The 25,110-nt window shown below is 40.0% G+C and overlaps 1 protein-coding gene across 1 annotated transcript in view; it reads left to right on the top strand.

The window, feature by feature from the left end:
- The window catches only part of LOC132780258 (dynein axonemal heavy chain 10-like), a 106,096-nt gene that overhangs the window by 2,801 nt on the left and 78,185 nt on the right, over positions 1-25,110 (top strand). Inside the window, exons 2-17 of the mRNA XM_060783866.2 lie at positions 6,724-6,810; positions 9,188-9,336; positions 11,773-11,881; positions 13,332-13,447; positions 13,595-13,811; positions 14,262-14,419; positions 15,543-15,773; positions 16,029-16,219; positions 16,483-16,681; positions 16,933-17,127; positions 17,365-17,535; positions 19,850-20,026; positions 20,291-20,467; positions 20,607-20,776; positions 21,215-21,366; positions 23,264-23,428. Coding sequence (XP_060639849.2) covers positions 6,724-6,810; positions 9,188-9,336; positions 11,773-11,881; positions 13,332-13,447; positions 13,595-13,811; positions 14,262-14,419; positions 15,543-15,773; positions 16,029-16,219; positions 16,483-16,681; positions 16,933-17,127; positions 17,365-17,535; positions 19,850-20,026; positions 20,291-20,467; positions 20,607-20,776; positions 21,215-21,366; positions 23,264-23,428 — 2,664 coding nt within the window. The remainder of the gene's footprint in view (positions 1-6,723; positions 6,811-9,187; positions 9,337-11,772; positions 11,882-13,331; positions 13,448-13,594; positions 13,812-14,261; positions 14,420-15,542; positions 15,774-16,028; positions 16,220-16,482; positions 16,682-16,932; positions 17,128-17,364; positions 17,536-19,849; positions 20,027-20,290; positions 20,468-20,606; positions 20,777-21,214; positions 21,367-23,263; positions 23,429-25,110) is intronic.

Raw genomic sequence — 25,110 nt, 5'->3', positions numbered from 1 at the left:
TTGCAGAGTGCTCTGCTTTCCCGCTAATAGAGAACCACACCTTGAGGACATTTTTATTTATTTATTTATTTATTTATTAGGATATTTCTAACTCCCCTTTCTCAAACCCAAAGGTGACTTTATGAGTCTACACCAGGCATGGACAAACTTGGGCCCTCCCTCCAGGTGTTTTGGAGTTCAACTCCCACCATTCCTAACAGCCTCAGGCCCCTTCCTTTTCTTTTTCCCTCTCCTTTTCAACTTAAGCAGCTGAGGGGGGAAAGGAAAGGGCCTGAGGTTGTTAGGAATTGTGGGAGTTGAACTCCAAAACACCTGGAGGGAGGGCCCAAGTTTGTCCATGCCTGGTGTAGACTCATAAAATCCAGATCAAAGCAGATAACCGGGGATCAGATCCTGGGAGAGAGGGCAGTGTGGAGCCAGCCTGAGTGCCTCTGAGCATTTATTTACTTTATTTATATACCGCTTTTCTCAGCCCTCAGGCGACTCAAAGCGGTGAACAACATCGATACAAAACATCACGAGACAAGTATAGGGCAATTAAAAACAATTGTAACATAAATCATTAAACATCAGAATAACAATCATTAGCGCCTCAACAGTAAAATCAGAATCCAGTCTCATCATCCATTATTCCGTATTCCTATGTTCAATTACACTGTTTAATCCAATGCTTGTTCAAACAGCCAGGTCTTCACTTTCCTCCGAAACACCAGCAGGGAGGGGGCCAATCTGATATCTGCAGGCATGGCATTCCACAGCCGAGGGGCCACCACTGAGAAGGCCCTGTCTCTCGTCCTCGCCAAGCGCGCCTGTGATACAGGCGGGACAGAGAGCAGGGCCTCCCCAGATGATCTTAGTGTCCTAGTCGGTTCATAGGAGGAGATACGTTCGGAGAGGTAAGGAGGGCCAGAATCGTTTAGGGCTTTATAGGCTAACGCCAGCACTTTGAATTGTGCCCAGTAGCAAACTGGCAGCTAGTGGAGCTGGCGCAACAGAGGAGTAGTATGCTCCCTGAGTGCCGCTCCTGTTAGCAACCTGGCTGCTGAACGCTGGACCATTTGAAGCTTCTGAGCAGTCTTCAAAGGCAACCCCACGTAGAGAGCGTTGCAGTAGTCTATACGGGATGTAACCAGAGCGTGGAGCATTTGCAGAGTGCTCTGCTTCCCCACCAATAGAGAACCATATCTTGGGGACATTTTATTTTTATTTATTTATTTATTTATTTATTATGATATTTCTACCTCCCCTTTCTCAAACCCAAAGGTGACTCAAGGTGGCTTTACAACATAGGTAGCTATTCAGTGCCACTAAAACAATGTAAAAATTACAGTAAACATTTTAAACAGAATTATAAAATAAATACATTAAAAAATTTAAAACATAAAACCACTACCTTCACTATTAGCCTCATCGCCCAAAAACATCATCTTAGCTGTTCCTGTATTCGATTTCACATAGACCCGTGTTTATCTATTGCACTAGGTTCCCAAAGGCCTGTTCAAAAAGCCATGCTTTCACTTTTCTGAAGAAGGTCAGGCGGGAAGGGGCTGATCTAATACCCCTAGGGAGAGAATTTCACAGCCGGGGGGCCACCACTGAGAAGGCCCTGTCTCTCGTCCCCACCTGCGAAGAAAGCGGGACAGAGAACAGGGCCTCTCCAGATGATCTTATACCCCTATTGAGCTTCAATATTTATATTTATATTTTAAATGTACTAAACATACCAAGTGCGTTTGAAACTGTGACTTTCATTTCCTGTGCTGGTCTATGACCAAAATAAATGATTAGATTAGATTTGAACTCCTAGATGATCCATAGGGAGAGATATGTTCGGACAGGTGAGCTGGGCTGGAACTGTTTTATCCCGCTTTTCTCCCATGGGTGGGATTCAAAGCAGTGTACAATGGTTAAAGAGGACAACATTACATCATAACATGAAAATACTAGGGCTGGGTAACCACGGAAAAATTTGTTTCTAAACTCGATTCGTTTTTAGGGGGTTTTTGCGTTTCGTTTTTTAAAAGAATTCTGAAATTTTTCTTTAAAAAAGTTCGAAATATATGAAATTTCGTAAATTACGAAACAATTACGAAACAATTACGAATCGATTCGTTAATGGCGGATGCGATTGCGCAATATGAAAAAAAAACCCCTCCAAATGGGACAGGGGGAACTTCTGAAGCTTCCCTCTCCCTCTGCTGTTGACTGTTGGTGTGATAATTTATTTTTTATCACTGATAAAACAAACAACAACCCTAAAACTTGCACCACACATACGGAAACAATTATGAAACAATTACGAAATAAATTGAAAAATTTGTTTCGATTTTTAATTGCTCCTGCATGGCTCAATATCAGATCGTAAGCTAATTTAAATACGAGTTAATAACGAATTATGAAATTAACGAACGAAACCGCCCAGCCCTAGAAAATACAACCAAAAACATCGTAGATGCAAAGTAAACAGAAATACACACTAGGTAAAGGTAAAGGATTTTCCCTTAACATTAAGTCCAGTCATGTCCAACTCTGGGGGGTTGGTGCTCATTTCTAAGCCGGTGAGTCGGCATTGTCCAAAGACACCTCCAAGGTCATGTGGCCGACATGACTGAAAGGAGCGCCGTTACCTTCCTTCCGGAGTGGTACCTATTGATCTACTCACTTTTGCATGATTTCGAACTGCTAGGTTGGCAGAATCTGGGGCTAACAGCGGGAGCTCACCCCGCTCCTCAGATTTGAACTAGCAACCTTTCGGTCAGCAAGTGCAGCAGCTCAGCGGTTTAACCCACTGCGCCACTGGGGGCTCTGAAATACACACAACATAAACCAAATTTAACAAATTAACAAATCAAAATATTATACTACTAGCTGTGCCCTGCCACGCGTTGCTGTGGCCTATAGTAAAACTTATCAAAGTTGAGGTAGATATCTGGACTATTATGAAAGAGAGGTACCTACCTATTCCTTCCCCCTTTCTCTCCTTTCTTTCTTCTCTACCTCTTTCTTTCTTTCCTTCTTTCACTACTTGGTTTCATCCTTCTCTCTTTCCTTCATTCCCTCCCCCTTTCTTCCTTTGCCTTTCTTCCCTCCCTGTTTGCTTCCTTCTTTCGCTTTTTATTTCCTTTTATTTCACCACCATCATAACAATAACAATAATGCAATGCATTGCCTCCGGGACCTGACACCTCTCCCATTCCCCCTAAAAGGGTCTCATAGGAATAATAGCATCATAATAATCATAGAAATAACAACCTTTACCCGCCACGCATTGCTGTGACCAACCTTCCCTCTTTCCCTCCTTCTTTCCCTCCTTCCTTCCCTCCCTCCCATCTTTCCTTCTCCTCTTCCTTCTCTATCTCCTTCCTTCCCCCTTTTTCTTTCTCTTCTGGCCTCTTTCCTTCCTTCTCTCTTTCCTTCTTTCCTTCCCTCCCTCTTTCTCTACATCTTCCCCCTTCCTTCACTCCCTCTTTCCTTCCTTCATTCCCTTTTTTCTTTCCTTCTCTCCTTCCTTCCTTCCCCCTTTTTCTTTCTCTTCTGGTCTCTTTTCTTCCTTCTCTCTTTCCTTCTTTCCTTCCCTCCCTCTTTCTCTACATCTTCCCCCTTCCTTCACTACCTCTTTCCTTCTTTCATTCCCTTTTTTCTTTCCTTCTCTCCTTCCTTCCTTCCCCCTTTTTCTTTCCCTCCCTCTGTCTCTCATTTCTTCCTTCTCTACCTCTTTCCTTCCTTCCCCCTTTTTCTTTCTCTTCTGCTGTCTCTCTTTTCTTTCCTTCCATCTTTCCTTTTCTTTCCTTTTCTTCTTCCTTCTTTCTCTAACTTTCCTTCCTTCCCCCTTTTCTTTATCTCCCTTTCTCTTTCTTCCTTCTTTCCTTCCTTCCTGTCTTTCCTGGATTTTGACAGGGCGGGAACGGGTGCGGTGGGGTTTGGAGGTGGCGTGAAGTAAAAGGAGGTAAGATTGGGGCAGGCGAGTGATGGAGCGTGAGGTTGTGTGTGTGTGTGCGGCAGCAGGGGGAGTGATGGAGCGTGGGGTTGCGTGTGTGTGTGCGGCAGCGGGGGGGAGTGGGGTTGCGCGTGTGTGTGTGGCGGTGGGGGGAGTGATGGAGCGTGGGGTTGCGTGTGTGTGTGCGGCGGGGGGAGTGATGGAGCGTGGGGTTGTGTGTGTGCGTGCGGCGGGGGGGGGTGTGTGTGCAGGAAGCGGCGCGGCGGGGCTTGGAGTGGGCATGGCTTCCGCAGAGGGAACTGTGTGCGCGCGCCAGGGAACTTGCGGCTGGGCACCAATGCGCATGCTCAGTTGTTTTGCCGTTTTGTGAGTGTGTTGTTGTGTTGTTTTTCATTTTGAGTAGATATGTTTGTACCTTATGGGTTGTGTTATGGGCATGGGAATTTTGGTTAAGTTTCGTTGGGGGGTTTGTGAGTTTTGTTGATTTGCCGTTTTGTGAGTGTGTTGTTGTGTTGTTTTTCATTTTGAGTAGATATGTTTGTACCTTGTGGGTTGTGTTATGGGCATGGCAATTTTGGTTAAGTTTCGTTGGTTTTTTTGAGTTTTGTTGTTTTGCCGTTTTGTGAGTGTGTTGTTGTGTTGTTTTTCATTTTGAGTAGATATGTTTGTACCTTGTGGGTTGTGTTATGGGCATGGCAATTTTGGTTAAGTTTCGTTGGGTTTTTTGAGTTTTGTTGTTTTGCCGTTTTGTGAGTGTGTTGTTGTGTTGTTTTTCATTTTGAGTAGATATGTTTGTACCTTGTGGGTTGTGTTATGGGCATGGCAATTTTGGTTAAGTTTCGTTGGGGTTTTTTGAGTTTTGTTGTTTTGCCGTTTTGTGAGTGTGTTGTTGTGTTGTTTTTCATTTTGAGTAGATATGTTTGTACCTTGTGGGTTGTGTTATGGGCATGGCAATTTTGGTACAGTTTCGTTGGGGGTTTTTTGAGTTTTGTTTCCTCGTTGGATGCCCCTAACAAATTTATATATATAGATTATACAATTTTAAAAAAATATCTGACCCTCAGGCCATTAAGGTTATCCATTAAAAGAGCTGTTCTAGTGTCCTAAAAACTCAGTTTCCTTGAGGCTGTGTTAAAATATTGCTGGTCTGAAATAGCATTCCAAAAATATACTATTACCTGTATCTATCTGGTCATTACCTATTGTTGATCTTCAGGAATGGCCTGGTTCCATAGAAAGGTTTTAACTTGAGAGTGAAAGGCCAGCAAGGAGGGGGCTGATTGCACCTTTCTAGGAAGGGAGTTCCAGAGCAGCCCCTCCCTCTTGTTCCCATCAACCACACTTGTGACAGTGGTGGGACCAAGAGAAGGGCCTCTCCCGATGATCGCGGCATGAGGAAGGTTGAGACCCACTTGTCTACGGCTTTAAATGCTAAAGCCAGCACTTTGAATTGTGCCCGGTAGCAAACTGGCAGCCTGTGGAACTTGCGCAACAGAGGAGTTGTGTGCCCTGAGCGCCGCTCCAGTTAACAACCTGGCTGCTGCCCATTCGACCATTTGAAGCTTCCGAACAGACTTCAAAGGCAGCCCCACGTAGAGCGCGTTGTGGTAGTCTATACAGGGATGTATAGAAATGCTTGATTGCCCATTCAACAAAAATGCAGACCCAGGACAGCTTGTGGCACCTGAGTCAGGAAGAGCTGGCCAGAGTTCATAAAAAGGTCAACTTACCTCATGCTTTATACATACATATATGAAATTATTGGGGACATGGGGCATATTGGGGACATGGGGTGAAGGAAGGTAGATGCTTTTGAACTGTGGTGTTGGAGGAAAGTTCTGAGAGTGTCTTGGACTGCGAGAAGATCCAACCAGTCCATACTTCAGGAAATAAAGCCCGATTGCTCATTGGAGGGAAGGATATTAGAGACAAAGTTGAAGTACTTTGGCCACATCATGAGGAGACAGCAAAGCTTAGAGAAGGCAATTATGCTGGGGAAAGTGGAAGGAAAAAGGAAGAGGGGCCAACCAAGGGCAAGATGGATGGATGGCATCCTTGAAGTGACTGGTCTGACCTTGAGGGAGCTGGGGGTGGTGATGGCCGACAGGGAGCTCTGGCGTGGGCTGGTCCATGAGGTCATGAAGAGTTGCAGACAACTGAACGAATGAACAACAATGGGGCATAGACAGGGGTTCATATTAGGATAAGGGGGCATGCAGGGTTGGGAAGAGATGGGTCCTTGTTGTAGTTGTTAGTCCTTCTGCAGATTGGCCAAAACTTAACTCTTTTTATATCATTCCAGCCTGGTGTTCTTGGCAAAACTATGAATTCCCTGATTATGAACCATCTTTTATTTGGAGGGGGGGCGTGTCACCTCTGATTACAAGGGTAGATTTGTGTGAAGTCCAAAGGAGTGGATCAACAACAGATCCGATAGGATATCCCCCTTTCCTTTTTTCCTGAACATTTGACATACTATATATTCTTCATTCCCTTTTTTCTGAGTATTTGTCATTTATCTTCCCCTTTCCCTTTTCCCCTGAAAATTTGTCATTTATATTATCCTTTTTCTTTTTTTTCCTGAATGTTTGTTATATACTCTCCCTTCCTTGTTTCCTGAATATATGTCATATATATTCTCCCTTTTCCCTGAAGATTTGTCATATATATTCTCCACTTCTCTGCTTTGAATGGAGATCCATCCTTGTGGAATAACTCCATATATGCCTTTTAATTGTAATATGTGTATAATAGATGTTCTTTTTGTCGTTTTTGTTGTTAAACAGATATATCGTTTGAAGAGGCTCTTAGAGAAGCAGAAAGTCGTTCAGATAAGCTGTATGGCGTTTCTTCCCTTTCCATGTCAGGTGGAAGTACGTAAGAGGAAAGAAATTAGGAAAAGCCTTCCTAGTAGTTGGAGACCTGTTGGGAATTGGCTCAAGACATTTTGATGTCTCAGGCAGAAAAATAACCGACTCTTCTTGCCCCCTCTATTTCAAGACTGGCCAAATTATTGTGGCACCTAAGGCAAAACAAAAAATAAATCCAAGAAATACTTCTCCCTTCCCATACAATAACTACAGAAAAAAAATAAATGAAATAAGTTACCTCAAATCAAGTTACTTCACTCTGCCTTAGAGGACCAGCCTTAAATTTGAAGGAGAGAGAAACAATATTAGAATCCAGAGACCCATGATATTGGTCTGTTAATGTAAAATACACCTAATTAGAGCCCCGTGAAGATGGGGTTAGTAGCACTGAAAAAGGTTATTTAATTTTTCCTTAATGTCTTTCACTTACCTGAGTTTTCCACACCACTAGCAAAAGTTGCAGTTAACGCTACAAGAAAAAAGGAAGGATACTCTGTAGAAATCCTAATTACACTATGTAACACAATTTGAAAAAAAGATGTTTTTGATTTGAAAGTGTTATTTCCTGTTTAGTTGTGCAGTGCCTACTTTGAAAGTAGTTCTACTCCAGAAACTTTGTTTTTGTGGCAGCCACAAACTCAGTTGAATTGGTTGAGACTCGATGAGATATTAATTGAAAAAAGTGTAGCAAAATGGGCTGCAGGGTGTCCCTCCCGCAAAACAACCTTTTTCAGTTTAATAAACTTTGTTTTCCTGTTTTTATGATAGAACCAATTAGGAAATGATGTTTATAACCTAGGAACAAAAATGTGCTACGTAGTGTTATTTGCTATATTGAGGGTTTGTCATGCATCTTATAAACTACATGAAATATTGTTTGTGGATCTCTAGTCACATTGCTTTGACTCCAAATGACAGAGGAGGATGACCAGGTTGTGTGTGTCGGAGAGACATAGCATAATCTGAAGTAGTGACAGGGATCTTGAACAATACAGTTCACATAGATGTCTCACAGAACTGTTTTCAGAGCTCTACATATTATGATTACTACAATTCACAGAGGAAACATGCAAAATGTAGACATAAATGTGGTGGTCTGTTTGCATTTGACACACTTTCCTAGACAACTTTTTGTGCACGTTCAATTGTTTCCAACCCTGAGGGGACCTCATCACAGGGTTTTCTTGATAAGGTTTGTTCAGAGGTCACCTAGTGGGTTTCCATAGCTGAGCAAGCATTTGACCTCTAGTTTTCAGAGTCACGAGCTGAATGCTCAAACCACTACATCATACTATCCCTTAGGGCCTTTCCACACAGCCCTATATCCCAGAATATCAAGGCAGAAAATCCCACATTATCTGAGTGTGGACTCAGATAATCCAGTTCAAAGCAGATATTGTGGGATTTTCTGCCTTGATATTCTGGGATATAGGGCTGTGTGGAAGGGCCCTTAGTCCACTTTTCCTCCTGTAGCTCATCATTTGAAGCCCTTGATCCACATTCCACCTTATTTACACAGAATATTCTCAGTCGCCTTGATGGATTACAAATGTAAGGTAGTGTTGCAATAATTCCAGTCCTTCCTGAAGGGTTAGTTACAGGGCCCTTCCACACAGCCATATAATCCAGAATATCAAGGCAGAATAACCCACAATATCTGCTTTGAATTGGGTTATCTGAGTCCACACTGCCATATACTCCAGTTCAAAGCAGATTTTATTCAGCTGTGTGGAAGGGGGCACATAAGGTATTGATGAGAGATTTCTACTCCTTTCTGGGTCCTTCCACACAGCCCTATATCCCAGAATATCAAGGCAGAAAATCCCCCATTCATTATCTGAGTGTGGATTCAAATAACCCAGTTCAAACCAGATATTGTGGGATTTCCTGCCTTGATATTCTGGGATATAGGGTTGTGTGGAATATAGGGCTGTGAGTGTCAGGAACTTGATCTTGATAGTAAATTGGTCCTACAGCTGATAAGTGCTGATAAGAATGCTATCTGAGAAAACATCGGTGGCATCATTGTCGAAAAGCCCTTGTACTAACATAAACTTAATGGACTGATCTTTGATTATTATTTAAACACTACTTACTTCTAAACTTCCAGTGTAATGTACATAACAGAAGGCTGTCTTTTAAGATGGTTCAGAAACTTCATTTGATAAGGATTTTAGTGAAGGTTAAGAGGTTAGAAAGAAATGCCAAAATTGCACCAGTTAATACTGACTACTAGTGTACTTCTGAGTCCACATTGGTACAAAGCTGAATGGTTGATTATTTCCATTTGATGACAACCTGTGCTTAAGGCTGCTTAAGTCTTCTTGAACTCTTTTCTTGTCTTTAATTTCTTTTACTCTGACTATACCCCTTTTTAAAGAGAAAAGCCGGAAAAGCAGAGGCACTCTGTCTGATTCCATGGGAAAACGTATTACATCTGGTCAGTCTTCCGCGGGCTCCATTGGGAAAAGCAAAGCTGACTCAGCACATACACCGGTTTCAGAGGAATCAAAAGGTTTTATGGGTAAAGTAAGTCTGTCCACCTTCACTGTTGACTTTGCAGTGAGCCAGAAATATGGGCTTTGTTTCTTTTGAAAATTTAAGTGAGGAGGCCATGCTAATCATGTGCGGAATGGAAGAGTGAGGATTAAATACAATATGTTGTCATTAACCCCATTAAAAAACTATTGTTTCAGTTCAGCCTCAAGCCATGGCATTTTTCAGAGTTTTTGTTTGAAGCGATTTTGCTGTAACTTCATTGTAAAACAGGACAGGGAACTTGTGGACCTCTAGGTGTTGTTGAAAGTAACTCGTATCAGTTATGAACAGCATGACCAGTAAAGAATGGTGGGAATTGTAGTCCAACAACATCTCAAGAATCAAATTATTCCATCTTGGACCCAGAATGCTCCTCTTCTGTTTCTCTTTCCATGCTGATTTCTTTTAGTCTTTTACCATTATCTCTATTATAGCTCAATTTGAGTAATGCATAGAGTTATGAAATGCAGTGCTCCAGAAGAGACTTTGCAATTCAGAACACAGAGCTAGTGGTTTGTGTAGACGGGGAAGTTATTATATTTTTAAAATAATGCACTCCTCTACGCAGTCACAAAGATAAACAGCCAAATAACGTCTTTCAAATATCAATTGTTAAGAGTACAAGCTTGGAATCCTATACGGAGGTTTAACTGAAAGTAACGCCAGTCAGGTCAGAACCTCATTATTAACAAATCTATGCATGCACAACTACATGCATGGGTAAGGCAACTCTGCCTGCATTTATTCAGTGATGATACGTTTGTTACACCACTTTGCTTACGCAATCAAAGTGCTGCTCCTCAAGATTTCCTTCATCCAGTCAAGCAACTGAGAATGTCGGATCAAGGCTGTTGTTGCACTCCAGGCCTGGAAACACCTATGACCACCGCACGACACAAGAGTCCAGGAATATAAGCAATCAGTTTATTGTAAAACACATTAAAAGCATATAAAAATCAGGAATAAGAAAAGAAGATATATAATCCAAAAAGGTTTAGCAACAGGTAATAACCAAATAATAATCCAAATGTCTCATAAAGTTCCAGAGGTGACAAAGTCCAGGAACAGCCAGAAATCACAGGTACAGGATAAGTTAACAAGCAAGAAGATATAACTAGTAAAACTTGAACAGGAGTACATGAACAAGAACATAGAAAACTTCCAGGATATTAAAATCCAAAACCAAGTCTTGACTTAAACCAAGACCAAGAGATCTCAGGCTTAGCTTCTCACTCTAAGGCAGTGTTGCCTGAACTGCCATTAAAGTAAGCAATTTGTTGTTTAATGGGCACCCATGAAAGCCTTACGTCTCCCATGAATTTTCTCCACAACATTCCCACATAATCTCTCTGACTGACTTAGTCTATTTTCGGCTGTGATTTGTACACAACTTTTGTTGATCTACAGGTGGTTTCTCCTGGGAACCCTCCTTATCACTCAGATCTTCACTCAATTCCTTATCTGCTGTTGCTCCTTCTGGCTCCTCTGACTGGCCTTGAAGCCCTACACTTTCCAAGCCAGTTTTCTCACAGAGAGAACCATCATTTCCCTGACCTGAATTTCCCAGACTTGAGGGCCCATCACTTTGTGCCACAGGAAAATCCACAACCCTCTCTAAATCATCAGTTAAACCATCATCCTCTGGCTATAAGGCATATGGGTCACCACTAACTCCATGTTCTTTTCTGTTTTTTTTTCTGTTAGGATCCCATCTCTCTGTTAGGATCCCATCTTTTTTTGTGGGGTGGGGGGTCCAAAATTAGAAGTACAGAATTAAAATTTGCAAATTTTGAACAGAGCATTAGAAAAGAATAAAATAAGGTGTCAGAGTTTGTAACATGCTGCGTGTGCTTCCATCGTGTTTGCAACTCACAGTTTTAATCCATTCAGTTTAAGAAGGAAAACCTTTATGATTACACCATTGGGATGCAGATCACATCACAATTTGGCATTTATCCCTTTCAAAGGAGAGTTATTATTTCGGGAAGAAGCATTAGAAATTTTTTTTTATTGAGAATAGAGAAAAGCAATAGATAACGCTTACAGTACAAAGATAATATTGTGAAAAGATTTTTTTTGTTTCCTGGAGGATTCACATGTTTGCATTCCTTTTGAGGAAAAGGGCTGCATCCCTGTCTGAATCCCAGACAGGGATTCAGACAAAGACAGCAGGGTAGGTCCTGTGTATCTTATACTTATTTTGCATGTTGAAGCAGTTAAACAGAAACCCTTATGTTACACAAGGCCCCAGAATAGCCTGACTCCGAATGTATGTGTCAATGATAACAAAGATTAGTTTTCTCAACTATTTTGGAAAACACTCCATGTGGATGCCATTCTGCAGCAGACAACAGTTTAGAAAAATTACTATGAATAGTTATACTCTGAGTCATTCCAACTTTTTGCGTTTGTTGCCATCCATTTCAGAAAATTGTAAAACGGGAGGTGTACAATCAGTATTATTACATGGCTATGACGGACTTCTCAGACGACTTTGTGGAGAACGACATTGTGTTTTTTCTCAGAGACACTTCAGGTATTTTACAGGGATGATTTATTCTGGAAACTTCTAGATGATAAGGAGTTTGTGGGAAAGGGAACCTGGTTCTTTTAAGAAAAAGACTTTAAATAACAGAGACCTGGATACCCACTTCTTGAAACTTGGTGATACCCTTCTTGTCAATAGAGGAACAGGCTTCAACTGGTATTTCAAAAAGATTTCAGAAAACAGGAGGGTTTACATGAAAGTTTAGGAAGTTTCATATTGTGTATAGCAGGGTGAGGAATATGTGGTCTTCCAGATAATTGTTGGAGCTGGTGTTCCATGGGCCCCAGTCAGCAGAGCTGCTGTTGCCCTTTGACATTATTTTAACTGCCATGGCTCAATGCTGTGGGATCAGGGAAGCTGTAGCTTTACAAGGTCTTTAACATTCTCTGCCAAGTAATTCTGGTGCTTCATCAAACTGCAACTCCCAGGATTCCACACTATTGAGCCACGACAGTTAAAAGTGTAAAACTACATTGATTCTGCAATGCAAATGCAGCCAAAGAATAGAAAATTAATGGTTTAACACAGAAAGACTAGACATTCATATAGTCCAGTTTCTGATAGTTCTCATTTTGTGTGTTGTGAATCTTTAATTCTCTGAGAGTCTATGTAGTCCAGAGATATTTTGAGGATTGGATTTAGCTAACTCCAGAGAAGTAGCTACATAAATCTGTAAGAGACTTGGGGCAAATTAAAGAGTTGAGTAATACTATGGTGTAAATGTGGAAATATAATAAATCTAGAACAGATGCTTCCTATGTTGTTCCCTGTGAATAAAACAAATTTATTGTGACATAAGCTTTTGTAAACTACAGTATGCTTCATGAGAATATTGATATACTCCAATTTTTTTTTATAAAATCACAAATATTTTAGTCTTTCAGGTGCCATAAAATGGGATTTAATAAGGTGGTTCTTGTTGCCCTTGTAAAAATGCCTGAACTAGTGAGCCTTCTTTCCTTTGTAGTTGGTGTTTGTGTACCACAAAAGCCAACAATACTTGCACTTGAATATTTGTATATGAAGAGGCATTAATAATAGAGACTAGCGCAGAAAAATCCTATGGCACAGTTCTTATAGGTTTGTATATAATGTTTGAATACTTTTCCATATAAAGAAAACCCTTCTCTAAGGAAATGAGGCATGGAGCTCAACTTCCATGCAATTATACTAATTTTCTATGGGCAAAGTAAGAAACAGAATTCCAATAGGTATCCTCCTGCCTGTTTTCTGTGATGGTGAAATATCGGATGTGTACCATATACTTTTAACCCGCCCCTGAGTCCCCCCTAGGGGATTAAGAAAGGCGGGGTAAAAGTAACTGTAATAAATAAATAAATAAATAAATATAATTTAACATGAATTTATAATTCAATTTTTAATCAAGAGCAGTGTATCAGAACAACTCCTCAAATTACTGTTTCCTTTTACTGTTCAGAAACTGTTACTGAACCAAATGACTTAATAGAAGCAAACGACGTTCTTCCAGAAGTCCTGGAGTACGGCATACTAAACGGTCATACTTTGGTGATGCTCAAGCAGCTCTTGGGATTGGTGAGAGGCTTGTTTTTGTTTCAAGATAACTGGGATTGATTCTTTGCCTTTAATGACTGCTTGCCTGTAATAGTGTGAAAAGTTGCAAGTGAAATTAGCCATTTCCTTCAGAATTGAAGGTGGTGGAAACAAGTCCTGTTTTTTCAGGTCTTTCTGCCTGCAATGTGTCATAACCAATATCGCAGAAGTGACCCAGAAGCTGAAAGGTTGGAGGCCTCCCATTTGGTTGGAGGCCTCCCATTTGTTGGGAGGATCTTGATGAGGTCATCAGGACTAGACAGCCTTCAAAACCTAAGGAACGAGTTCTTAATGAATATGCAGAAATTCCTAAACCATGTTCAGAGAACCATACTACAAATGGAAGGTAAATGCTTCAAAGGCTCTTATCTGCAGTTCATGTTAATGTATGAACGAAGGAAACATATTTAGGTTTATATATGTCTGTGTCATGGGTTAAAGTAGACTGGTAGCCATAGAGGAAGATGGATTTGCAATTCCATTCCAGTTTTCTTGAAACCTGGAGTTGGGGTGGAATGTTAAAGGGATTGATAGCAAGCTTTGGGCAGCTAAAGAGTTGACTAATACTATGGCATAAATGTGGAAAGATAATAAATCTAGAGCAGAAGCTTCCTATGTTGTTCCTTGTGAGTAGAAATCATGGAATAAAATAAGAATAAAAACACAAAAATTATTATTATTATTATTATTATTATTATTATTATTAGTAGTAGTAGTAGTATTGTAATACATTTATTACTCACTTCTTCTTGTGACTCTGTATTTAATTGAAGCTAATGCCATTTTTATTCAACAGGGGAAATTAAGTTAAACATGCCCACCTTATGCTTAGACGGTGATTTGAATGAACTTGCCAGTGATCGGGATATTGTTGAAACACTGGAAAACCTTGCAAATGGTTGGATTAAGTTAATAACGTCAGTAGTTGAAGAACTAGCAAAAAAAGTCCCCCAGGTGAATTAATAGGTTTATCAGAGCAAGTTGCATTCTTATTCCTCATTTTTATGAAATATTACAAAAGTGGTCACCAACTGAGTACTATCTACATATATTGGACCATACCCCACATCACATCCAGTCGACATGGATTGATATGGCCCTGTTTTTCATATGTGTAGGAACTTGCCTCTTAGGGCAGCATCTGTCAACAGATTCAGCATTTCTTTGCCTGGCAGTGTGACTGCCCCTGAAATGGGATTTTCTACCAGAGATTTGTTGTAGGCCCCATGGTGGAGAGAACGGGAATAGCACATAGTCCCTTACTGAATATGTGTGAATAGCAGAAAAAGAAAATATGATATAAGCCTCACCAGATACACCCCAGCCAGCAAAAAAAAAGAGTTCTGGAAATCATAAGCAAGTAGTTCTTAGCATCCCTTACCATTGGCTCTGCTAGTTGAGACTGCTTGGAATTGTAGTCCCACAACATCTTCCTGGGTGGGGGTCGCCTATGACATAAATACCCAATTTAGTCTCAACTAGAGTATACCCACTGAAAACCCAGCACATACATACACCCCAGTGATAAGTTCAGTTTACTTTAAATAGGGACTAGGGTATTTAGATTGACAGCTCCTGGGCTAGTTTTTTGCAAGAAAGATTAGCTTGCACACCAGACAGTATTTTTTCAGCTGACTGAAAGGCTAGTGCTGCTATATAAAGGAGAAAGCCAGCTCTGGGCATAAGATAAGCTCTGTTTCTGGACTGTTTGGCACTGAGCTTTATCCATCACAAAATAGGATAGGAGGGACACCTTAGTTTGTACTGATTAACCTTCATTGCCTGCTAATTGTTATATGTCCTCACAGTCACCTTATTGGTAAATTAAAGAGCTCCCAATATGTACATTGTTTCCATTTAGAGAAGGTGTTTTGTACTTTTGAAGGCTTGGTCGTCCTTTTTCTAAGCTCTGTCTGTACTGTGGAGCTGTACCCTATTCATAAGAGCTTTACAGGCAATGGGTTCACACACACACACACACACACAAAGAAAACTTCAAGCTTTTGAGAAATGATGGCATGGCATCTGGCTTCTATTTCAGTGTTCTGTGTCTTGTCTGATTTCCTCTTACTCTCAGGGGAATGGTCCACTTGCTGAAATAGAGCTCTGGCACGAGAGAAGTGCCACTTTGAGTGCCCTTACCGAGCAAATCAGGTTTCCAGCAGTCCAAAGGGTCTTGGAGGTGCTGGACATTGCCAACACTGGAATTGTAGAAAATTTGCAAGTAGTTGTCAATGAACTAAGCAAGCATCAAGTGGAAGCGGTAGACAACGTGAGGTTCCTCTCCACTATTCAGCGACACCTAAAGGTATGCATGGCTTGTTGGAGAGGCAGGGGCAGAGATCTCTTTTTCCTTGAACGAGATCTCTGAGCAACTAGAATCTTGGAAGTATTTATGTATTATTTATGTAATATTTATGTATTATTATGTAATATTTATTTGAAAGGCAACTCTAGTTCCTTGGAGGCTTTCAATGTCTCCCCCAGGCTGGCTCAACCTCTTCTTCTTTCCTTCCTTTTTCATGTTTTTCTTGATTTACAATATTTGCCATCCCTTCCAAAGAATTTAACACATGGAACCAGCTTCAGCGTTGTCCTGGATACGATCCCATCACTGCTGAATGCCTTAAGGATGGTTTGGATTATTTCACGGCATTACAACAAGGATGAACGCATGGTCCCCCTCATGGAGCGGATTGCTTGGGAGATTTCGGCAAGAGTTGCTAAAGTGGTGGATTTACGAACTTTGTTCAAGTATGTAGCCATATGTGAATTGGTCCAGGTACATTAGTGATATGCATCTTTTTCCTGGGATTTTTTTTTTTTTTTTGCATTGGTAGCCCTGGTCACAGAGGCCCATTGCAGATGGAATGCTAGTTCCCTGCAAATCAGGAGCCAGTCTTGGGCATAGCCACTTCCTGTCCCTCCCTTTTCCCATTTTTACTTTAAGTTCTCCTTAATCTTACTTTTAGTTATGATTAAATCTAATTTGATTGTGTCTTCGTGTGGACCTGCAGAGAAGACAGACGACTTGCCAAACTCAAGATGAAAGAAGCTAAGCAAACACTTGAAATTTGGAAGGAGTGTTATTTTGACGTCCGTGCCAAAATTGAAGCTTCGGGAAGAGATGCACGGTGGGAATTCGATAGGAAGCGTTTGTTTGAAAGAACAGATTATATGGCTACGATTTGTCAAGACCTGTATAACGTCTTACAGGTAACAGCATATCTAGATTATTGAAGAGTGAAATTGGGGTTCACACAGTTTGAGGAGCTTGAGCCACACTGGAGCCTGTGATGCTGTGCCTTCTTTAATACTACTTCCTGAGGACTTCTGTTAGATTTCATGGATATAATGTAGCATTTTATTTGGAGCCTACTCTTGTGGATTTGCATTTGGATCAGTGAATGGAGGCAGCAACAAAGTGCCAAATGTATAGTTGCTAAAATAACCTCTCCTTGCAATAGGTTATAGAGGAATTTTACAACATATTTGGTCCTGAATTGAAATCTGTCACGGGGGATCCAAAACGAATTGATGAAGTCTTACAAAGAGTTGATGGCCTTGTCAGACCTATGGAGGTTCTGACTTTTGATCCTTTCAACATCAGATGTGCAACTCAGTGGAAGATTGCAATGGAGGAATTTAGGCTAGAAGTTGTGGTAAGAAATTGAGATTTTGAGTTATATTTCTTTGGCTTCTGGCGAAACATTCTTGCCTATGTTCCTCCTAGAATTAGCAAAGTTTAATTGTCTTTTTAGCTCACTTTTTAGCCCACTGTCTTTGCTACAGTATACCTTTTATTGTGTTAGGGTTCGCATTTATGCTATTTTTTTCATGAAATGAAATATCATCACTGCGATATTCTGTTCTTTTAAAATGTTTTGCTTCATTTTCAGGATATAGAAAAAGAAGCCAAGAACTTCATTGATGAGTCATTTAAGACTCTTCGTTCTGCAGAAGCGGCCTTTGACATGCTCTTAAACTTCAAGCACATCCGCTCTCGGGAAACCATCAATAAGCAGATGATGATGAAATTCAATGACATTCTGGTGCAGTATGGTAAAGAGGTATTTTGCTGTTCCTTTCATCACATCTTTGGGTATCCTTTGACAATTCATGCACAAGATCCCACCTCACAGTTTTACCTTTGGCAATTCATGCAACAAAATTCTACCTCACAGTGTTACCTTGGTGCTTGTGGGACAGGTGATACTTCTTACTCACTGTCCCACTTTGCTTGTTGAGGTCTCCAATTCCATAGCCCTCCCACAGCTACAAAAGTGTGGCATTTTCCTTTTACAATTTTTATATGTTTTAAATTATAAATGCATAGATGTTTCAGTACTTAAATGGTCTCCGGCAAATCTTAACATTTGTGGAGGAAAGGCTAGTTTCTGTTAATATTTCCAAACTAAGGAATCCCCAGGCAATATACTGTAAGATGATTGGAGGGGTTAGTACTTTACTTCCTCTGCTGTTAAACCTTCCATAAAAATCTTTAATGAAAACCATCAGACTGAACTCTTTTCTCTTTAGGATGCAGTACTGGTCTGCCTGAACATTTTCTCAGATGACTTCACAGACAAATCACTTTTCACCAGGCTCTGTAAATTCTCAGATTCAACAGTTGGCTACTCAGTTCCCACAAGACCTAAGCTCCCACTCCTTGACTCTGACCCCTGCCTGCTTTAGGCCACAAACCTATTTCTTACCCACTCGGACTGAAAACCACCTCAATAATAATAATAATAATAATAATAATAACAATAACAATAACAACAACACAACAACAACAACAAAACAACAATAACAATTATTATTATTATTATTATATTTCTTACTTGCCTCTCCTCATGAGTCAATCCCCAGAACCTTACTACTTGACGATTATTGTCATTTATTTTTCTTTATATATGGCAAAGGAAGCATCCCATCATGAGTTACATCCTATTGTTGCCTAGGCTAAGTAAGATCCGCATGATAGGAAGTAAGAGCGAGATTGCTACCAGGGCTTGGTTGAGAACTGTTTCGTATTTGGACTCTCCTAGTCCATGCCAGCCCAATGACCATTGTTTGACTACACAACCAACCCACACTGTTTTGTGAACTCTTGTTGGCTGTTTTAAATTAATGTGGATGTGGATTTTATGTTATTATATAGGTTTAATTTACTGATTATTATAGGTTTAATTTACTGATGTTAGGCTTTAATTTGATGTTAGGTTCTAATGTTATTTTCATATATGGGGCTCCTCTGGGATTTTATGTCAGTATGTGTTTGTTTTACGAAGGCATTTAATGTTTATCATTGTTATGTTGGAATCCACCCTGAGTCCCCTTGGGAAGATAGGGCGGAATACAAATAAAGCTTCTTCTTCTTCTTCTTCTTATTATTATTATTCCTTAGTCCCAAACTCTGCCCCTAGTTTCTTCCTAGCCTTGCTCATGTTAGTTTTTTTTTCACTTGCTTCCAAACGCTAGCATATTTTCTCTGCTCTTTTCTGTTATTTTTTCTTTTCTCTTCCCTTCTCTTCCCTTCTTTCATTCTTCAGTCTTCATTATGTACTCCCTTTAAAAAAAGGAGGGGTGGGAGACTGTTTCCTTTTCCTCTTTCCACCTCCCTTCCCCTGTTCCTATGTGATATGAGGAAGGCTATGGGAAAATCTGCTAAGGCTCCAGTCTTTAAATTGCACCAGCCCTTCTCATACATCTGCAGCTGAAATGCCATGCATGGAAAGGCCCTTTCCAATGTCCACACAGTGTATTATTCCTATCAGTGGCATAAAGAAGAGGAGAGCTCAGTCCCCCGGCAGTCAGATATGTCTCTTTCAAAGATCAAGGTCCCCAACTGTTAATGTCTTTTGGTGTCATTACCAGGACTTTAGACCACAAATGTATTGAAAGGCAGTGCAGTTACTTTGGAACCAACGTTGTATTGTTTTTTAAGTGTTCCTGTCAACAGTCAAGCTATTGCATTTTGTATTAGATGCAGTGTCTGAGTTACATGCAAGGTTTACTGCACATTGAGTGCATTGTAGTAGTTTAAAATGCCATCTTGATTTCTTAAAAAATAAAATAAAATAATTGTAAAATATAATAATAATAATAATAATAATAATAATAATGATAATAATAATAATAATAATAATAATATATTAATGGTTACCACCTCTCCTAATGGCTCAAGGTGGGGTAAACAAAGTCAAAACATAAAATACATACAATAAAATATACATGGTACAAAGTTCTACATTCAGTGGCAATAGAATGCAAATCCAAAATGCCTGGTTCAAAGTTGACTGGGTAGGCCTTCCAGAAGAGATGGGTCTTCAGTTGAGTCTTAAATTCTGATTGCTCATGGATTTCCTTTTCCATTCACAGCTTGCAATAGTTAACACCCTCTTTGTCAGTAAGCAAATGAATCCACCCTTGTGCAAAAATCATCCTCCAATGGCAGGGGCAATTTATTGGTCACGGTCCCTGTTCTACCGTATCAAGCATACCATAATTCGATTCCAAGAAGTAGATGAACTTCTGAGTACTGAACGTGGAAGGGAGGTAAGTCTGAGATTTTTTCCCTGAGTTTTATTATATGTGAATAACATCACTTCAGTGAACCAGAATGGCGGGGATATACGTAGTTGTGAGCTGGAAAGTTGCTGAATAATTTGGTCACTTCTGCTTTGAAAGTTTTTTCTGTGAGATTGTCTGACAGCTTCTTTGGACAAAAAGGGCAGACAAGACACAAGCATTTTCAATAAGCACAAATGGAAAGGGAAACAATTGAAAATTAGAGCAGTAATGTGGAAATGTGTATTTTAGGTGAAACAAAAATATCTTGAAGTGGCAAAGAGGATGAAAGCATATGAAGATCAGAAATACGAGCTATGGAGAGAGACTACAGAAGAGAAACTTCCCCTCCTGTTGAAAAAGACTCTGCTTGCTAAAATGCATCCTTCTGGAGCTATTATTCAGTCAAATCCAGAGTCCCTGGAGCAGGTAGCTTTAAAGCATTTCTTGTACATATCCCGTGTACTCTCTGGAAGCTATGATGTTGAAGACATGTCCATAAATTGTGGATCCTGTTATGGTAATGCTTTTTTCTCCTTGGTGTGATGGTTAATCTCCTTGGATACAGGGCCCGTATTTTGAGGACATAGAGACTGGAGAAAAAACGACACGTTTCACAGTCAACTTTTCTCCCAAGCTTCGAGAGATCATCAATGAAACAAAGTACATGGAACACCTGGGGTTTCCTGTGCCTGAAATAGCAAGGAACGTGGCCTTACAGGAGGACAGATTACTCAGGTAAGTATTGATTGTAAACTTGCTCTTGTCAGAATGAGCGGAAACCATTAGCAGAGGACCATATCCTGGTTAAGTTATTCCATCCACTTGGTTTTATAAAGTTATATGATTTTTTAACGTTCAAAACAACTGTGCAATAAAGTCCTGAATCTTTGATTACCTCATTAGTAGTAAATAATAATAATAATAATAGAGGTAATGTTTGAAAATGTGAGTAGATCAATCAATCCGGCGGGAAGGTAACGGTGCTCCATGCAGTCATGCCGGCCAAATGACCGTGGAGGTGTCTACGGACAACGCTGGCTCTTCGGCTTAGAAATGGAGATGAGCACCAATCCCCAGAGTCAGACACGACTGGACTTAATGTCAGGGGAAAACCTTTACCTTTTACCCTGAATGAGGCCATTCTTAGCAGTTTCCTTGTGCCTCTCTTTTTAGAAATACAGACAATTTAAAACATATGTTGGATCGCTATCACCACTTGATAGCAACCTTGAATGAAGCAGAGGCTCAGCTTGTGGAAGATCATGTTCAAGACCTTTGGCGAGTTTTCAGACCTGGTTACAAGAGGCTCAACTGGAACTCTTTAGGTAATACAGCATATCTTGTTAAAAAAACCTTTTAAAGGTATTAATTAATTAATTCATTAATTTCAGAGATTTCTATGCCGCCTTTCACCAGAGCGAACCCAAGGCGGCTCACAACATATTTAAAAATGTGCATAAAATATTAAAGAAATTAATTCAAACCCATGTGTAATATTAAATAATGCTTAAAACTGTCCATGGTTTAAATATTAAAGATAAAGCAGTCTGAAATTCCCATATTTCAAAGTCCATAAAGTGCTTGGCTTCAGTTAAAAGCTGCTTCGAAGAGGAAAGTCTTCACCCTTTTCCTAAATGTCATGAGGGTTGGAGCCAATTTTAAACTTAGGAGTTTAAATTTTCAGTTTCAACCTGGCAGAACTTTATGTCAGCTTCTTTTTCATTTCTTTCTGTAAAGATAACAGTGAATGATTCTTGACCCTAAAAAAATGTTTCACATAATGGTTGCACACCATTCATAAAATCTGTGAAATTTTCATGATTCAATTAATACCCTTTGAAGGAGACAATGTGAGATAGTTCTCCAGTGGCTTTCAAATTTTACATGAACTAGATAATAATTAGAAGACTCATAGGAGGGAAGGGGTTCTCCCCTAGTCCCCTCCCTGCCCTTTCCTCTCCTTTTTCTTCTCTTTTGGAGGCAGAAAGTGATGGGAAGATGTCAGCGTTTGGATACCAAAAGGGTTGGCCTTGGTCAGGATTAGATGGTGGATGGGAGAGAAAAAGGGTATTTGTGACACCCTATATTGCCTATTCCTGATATAGAATCCTGGAATCCTAGCACTGGAAGAGTCCCCCAAGGGCCATCCAGTCCAACCCCCTGCAATGCAGGAAGACACAATCAAAGCACTCCCAATAGATAGCTTCTGCGGAAAAGCCTCCAGAGAAGGAGACTCCACCACACTCCCAGGCAGCCTATGCCACTCTCCAACAGCTCTTACTCTCAGGAAGTTCTTCCTATTTTTTTCAGTCAAATCTCTTTCCCTGCCATTTGAACCCATTGCTCCCTTGTGCCCTGGTTTCTAGAGCAGCATAGAGTCAGTTTCCCCCTCCTCCTCAATGGGACATCTTTTGAAATCTTGAAACATGGTTCTCATGTTCCCTCTCAACTGTCTCTTATCCCATCTAAACATCCCCCAGGAGGAAAGGAGGAAGAGAAGGGTAGGAGGAAGGAAGGGTGGGAGGGAATGGAAGGAAGGAGGGAAGAAAGAGAAGAAGGAAAGACTAAAGGGAAGGCAGTAAGGAAGGAAGAAGAAAGGGAGAGAGGGAAGGAGGGAAGAAAGGAAGGATGAAATGGTGGATGGAAGGCTGAAAGGAGAAAAGGGGAGGTAAGGAAGGAAGGATTGGATGATGAGGGAGAGGAGTTCCTGAGAAAAGAGCTCAAGGGGCCACATCCGATCCTCAGGCTTGAGTTTTGCTCCCTGAGTTTGCCCATACCTGCTTTAGAGAGTTAGTTTTTGTAGTGATGACCTTGGTCTAAATCCTCTTAAAAGTTTTGATTTGGGAAAACCCATTGAAGCAATGATGTTATCATTCAGGAATTGATTTTAATGGGTTTACTGTAGTTGGGACTAAAAAAAAGAATGTCAGCCCTTTGTGAACCATTCTACATGTCATCGACATCTTTTCGATCTTGTGTCACAGTGATTGTATCCACTTCAATGTCATACATTTCAAGGTACTGATTTTTTCATCCTTACTGGTGTTAATTTTAATATAATTTGCTGGATTGCTTCTGTTTGTGTATTATTTGACTTTTTAAATATTTTGAGCCTCCTTGAGATCAAAATATATGTAGAATGTGTATACATACACATTCACATAGAAAGACTGTAAAGCTGAGTAAAGACAAAACAGTGACCTGGGCAACTTTGTTTCAAAGGTATTGCGGATTACATTGCACGGTGTACACTGGCCATTGACAAGTTTGAATCCCTCATTCATCAGATCCACAAGAATGCTGAAGACATATCCAATAAACTTTTATTAATAGAAACAACCAATCTGTTCAAAAGCCCACCTTCCACCGATGAAGATTATCTTCCAGGTATGTCTGTCCATTTTTATCATGTCCCCAATCTCATAAAGCCCTTAGTATAGTGGAAAAAATTCTACCTGCCACTGGAGTTGGTTTCATAGTCTTTTCTCCTTCATGGAGGATAGAGTGTCTAAGTATGGCATTGGTCACATATATATGAGCAAATAGTATTAGCTACTTTCTCTGGAAGTCAATCAAGAAGATATATAATTTTTCTCCTTGGATTTAAGAAGAGGCATAAATAAGTATCCACAAGAAAATATGTGAAACTTCTTGGCACAGATTGGGCAGCATGCAGCTCATAGGTTGCATGTAGTCAGTCCACTGCTTCATCTTTTAGCCATGAGAAGCTGCCCGGCACTTCCAATATTTTTTTCCTTTAATAAGAAGAGAAATTGTGCTTTTAGAAGCAGAATTCTCTATCTTAAAACATGAGTCAGTCTCCCTAATCCTTGTTTACCCTTGGTTTGTGGTTTGATCAATCTCTGCTGTTTCTCTGAAAGGGGAAATCAATAATCAATACTTTCTTGGTAGGAATATACTACATCCAGGGGGATGGATGCTTCGTTCAGCAATGTTTCAGAAGTTAAGTAGTCTGTTAGGATCTTTCTATATGGACTTATTTGCTTCTTAAAAATGCACTTCTCGATGAATGGATGCAGTTTGATAGCTTGGACTTTGAGAGGCAATTATTAAAGGAAAGGGGTTCTTAAAGGAAGTCTCGGAGTTATATAAACAATTTTGTCTTCACAATGCCATTTGACACAGAACATATAGAGTAAAACTTGGCGCCTAAACGACAATCTGATAAAATCAGAAGAATCTATAAAAAAGATCAAAGAAAGATCCAAATATTATTTTACCCTAAATGACACAACAGACACTAACCCTCAAACAATCTGGGATGCATATAAGGCAGTAATCAGAGGACGCCTAATCCAGTTGAATGTCACTAAAAAGAAGGAAAAGAATAAGAAAATCAATGACATCAAGAAGGAAATAGGAATTAAGGGGGAAGAACTGAAAAGAAACCCAAACAACACCAGAATAAAAAGACATTTGAGTATACTAAAAAAAGAAATGGGAAACTTAGATTTGGATCAAATAGCAAAGCAACTAAAATATGCAAAACAAGACATTTTTGAAAACGCAAATAAGCCAGGCAAATGGCTATCCAGGAAAATAAGGAAGAAAAAACAAGCCCAACACATATTAAGAATTAAAATAAAAAGGGAAACGATAGTAACGGATGAAGGTATACCAAAGGAATTTTTAAATTCTTACTTGAAATTATATAGTAAAGAAAATATCCCTCTAGATAAGATAATAGAATATCTCAGTAAGCAAAGGCTCCAGAAAATATCCGATGAACAGAGAGAAAACTTAAACAAGAAAATCACAGACGAGGAAATTAAAACGGCAGTAAAAAATCTTAAGAGCAACAAAGCACCAGGAATAGATGGCTTCCCAGCTAGTTTTAAAAAATAGCACAGGAGGAAATAATACATAATTGAAAGAAAATAATGAACCAGTCCTTAAACAACAAAACCATTTCAGATACATGGAAAAATGCAGAGATCATTGTGATACATAAAGAAGGAACAGACACCAATGAAATCAGAAACTATAGGCCAATCTCTTTATTAAACACAGGTTATAAGATCTTCGCAAACATCATGGCCAATAGATTC

The sequence above is a fragment of the Anolis sagrei genome, chromosome X (assembly GCF_037176765.1).
Source record: "Anolis sagrei isolate rAnoSag1 chromosome X, rAnoSag1.mat, whole genome shotgun sequence".
In the NCBI taxonomy this organism is placed as follows: domain Eukaryota; kingdom Metazoa; phylum Chordata; class Lepidosauria; order Squamata; family Dactyloidae; genus Anolis; species Anolis sagrei.
Note: the sequence above shows the minus strand (reverse complement) of the source record. Positions and strands in the feature narration are given on the sequence as shown.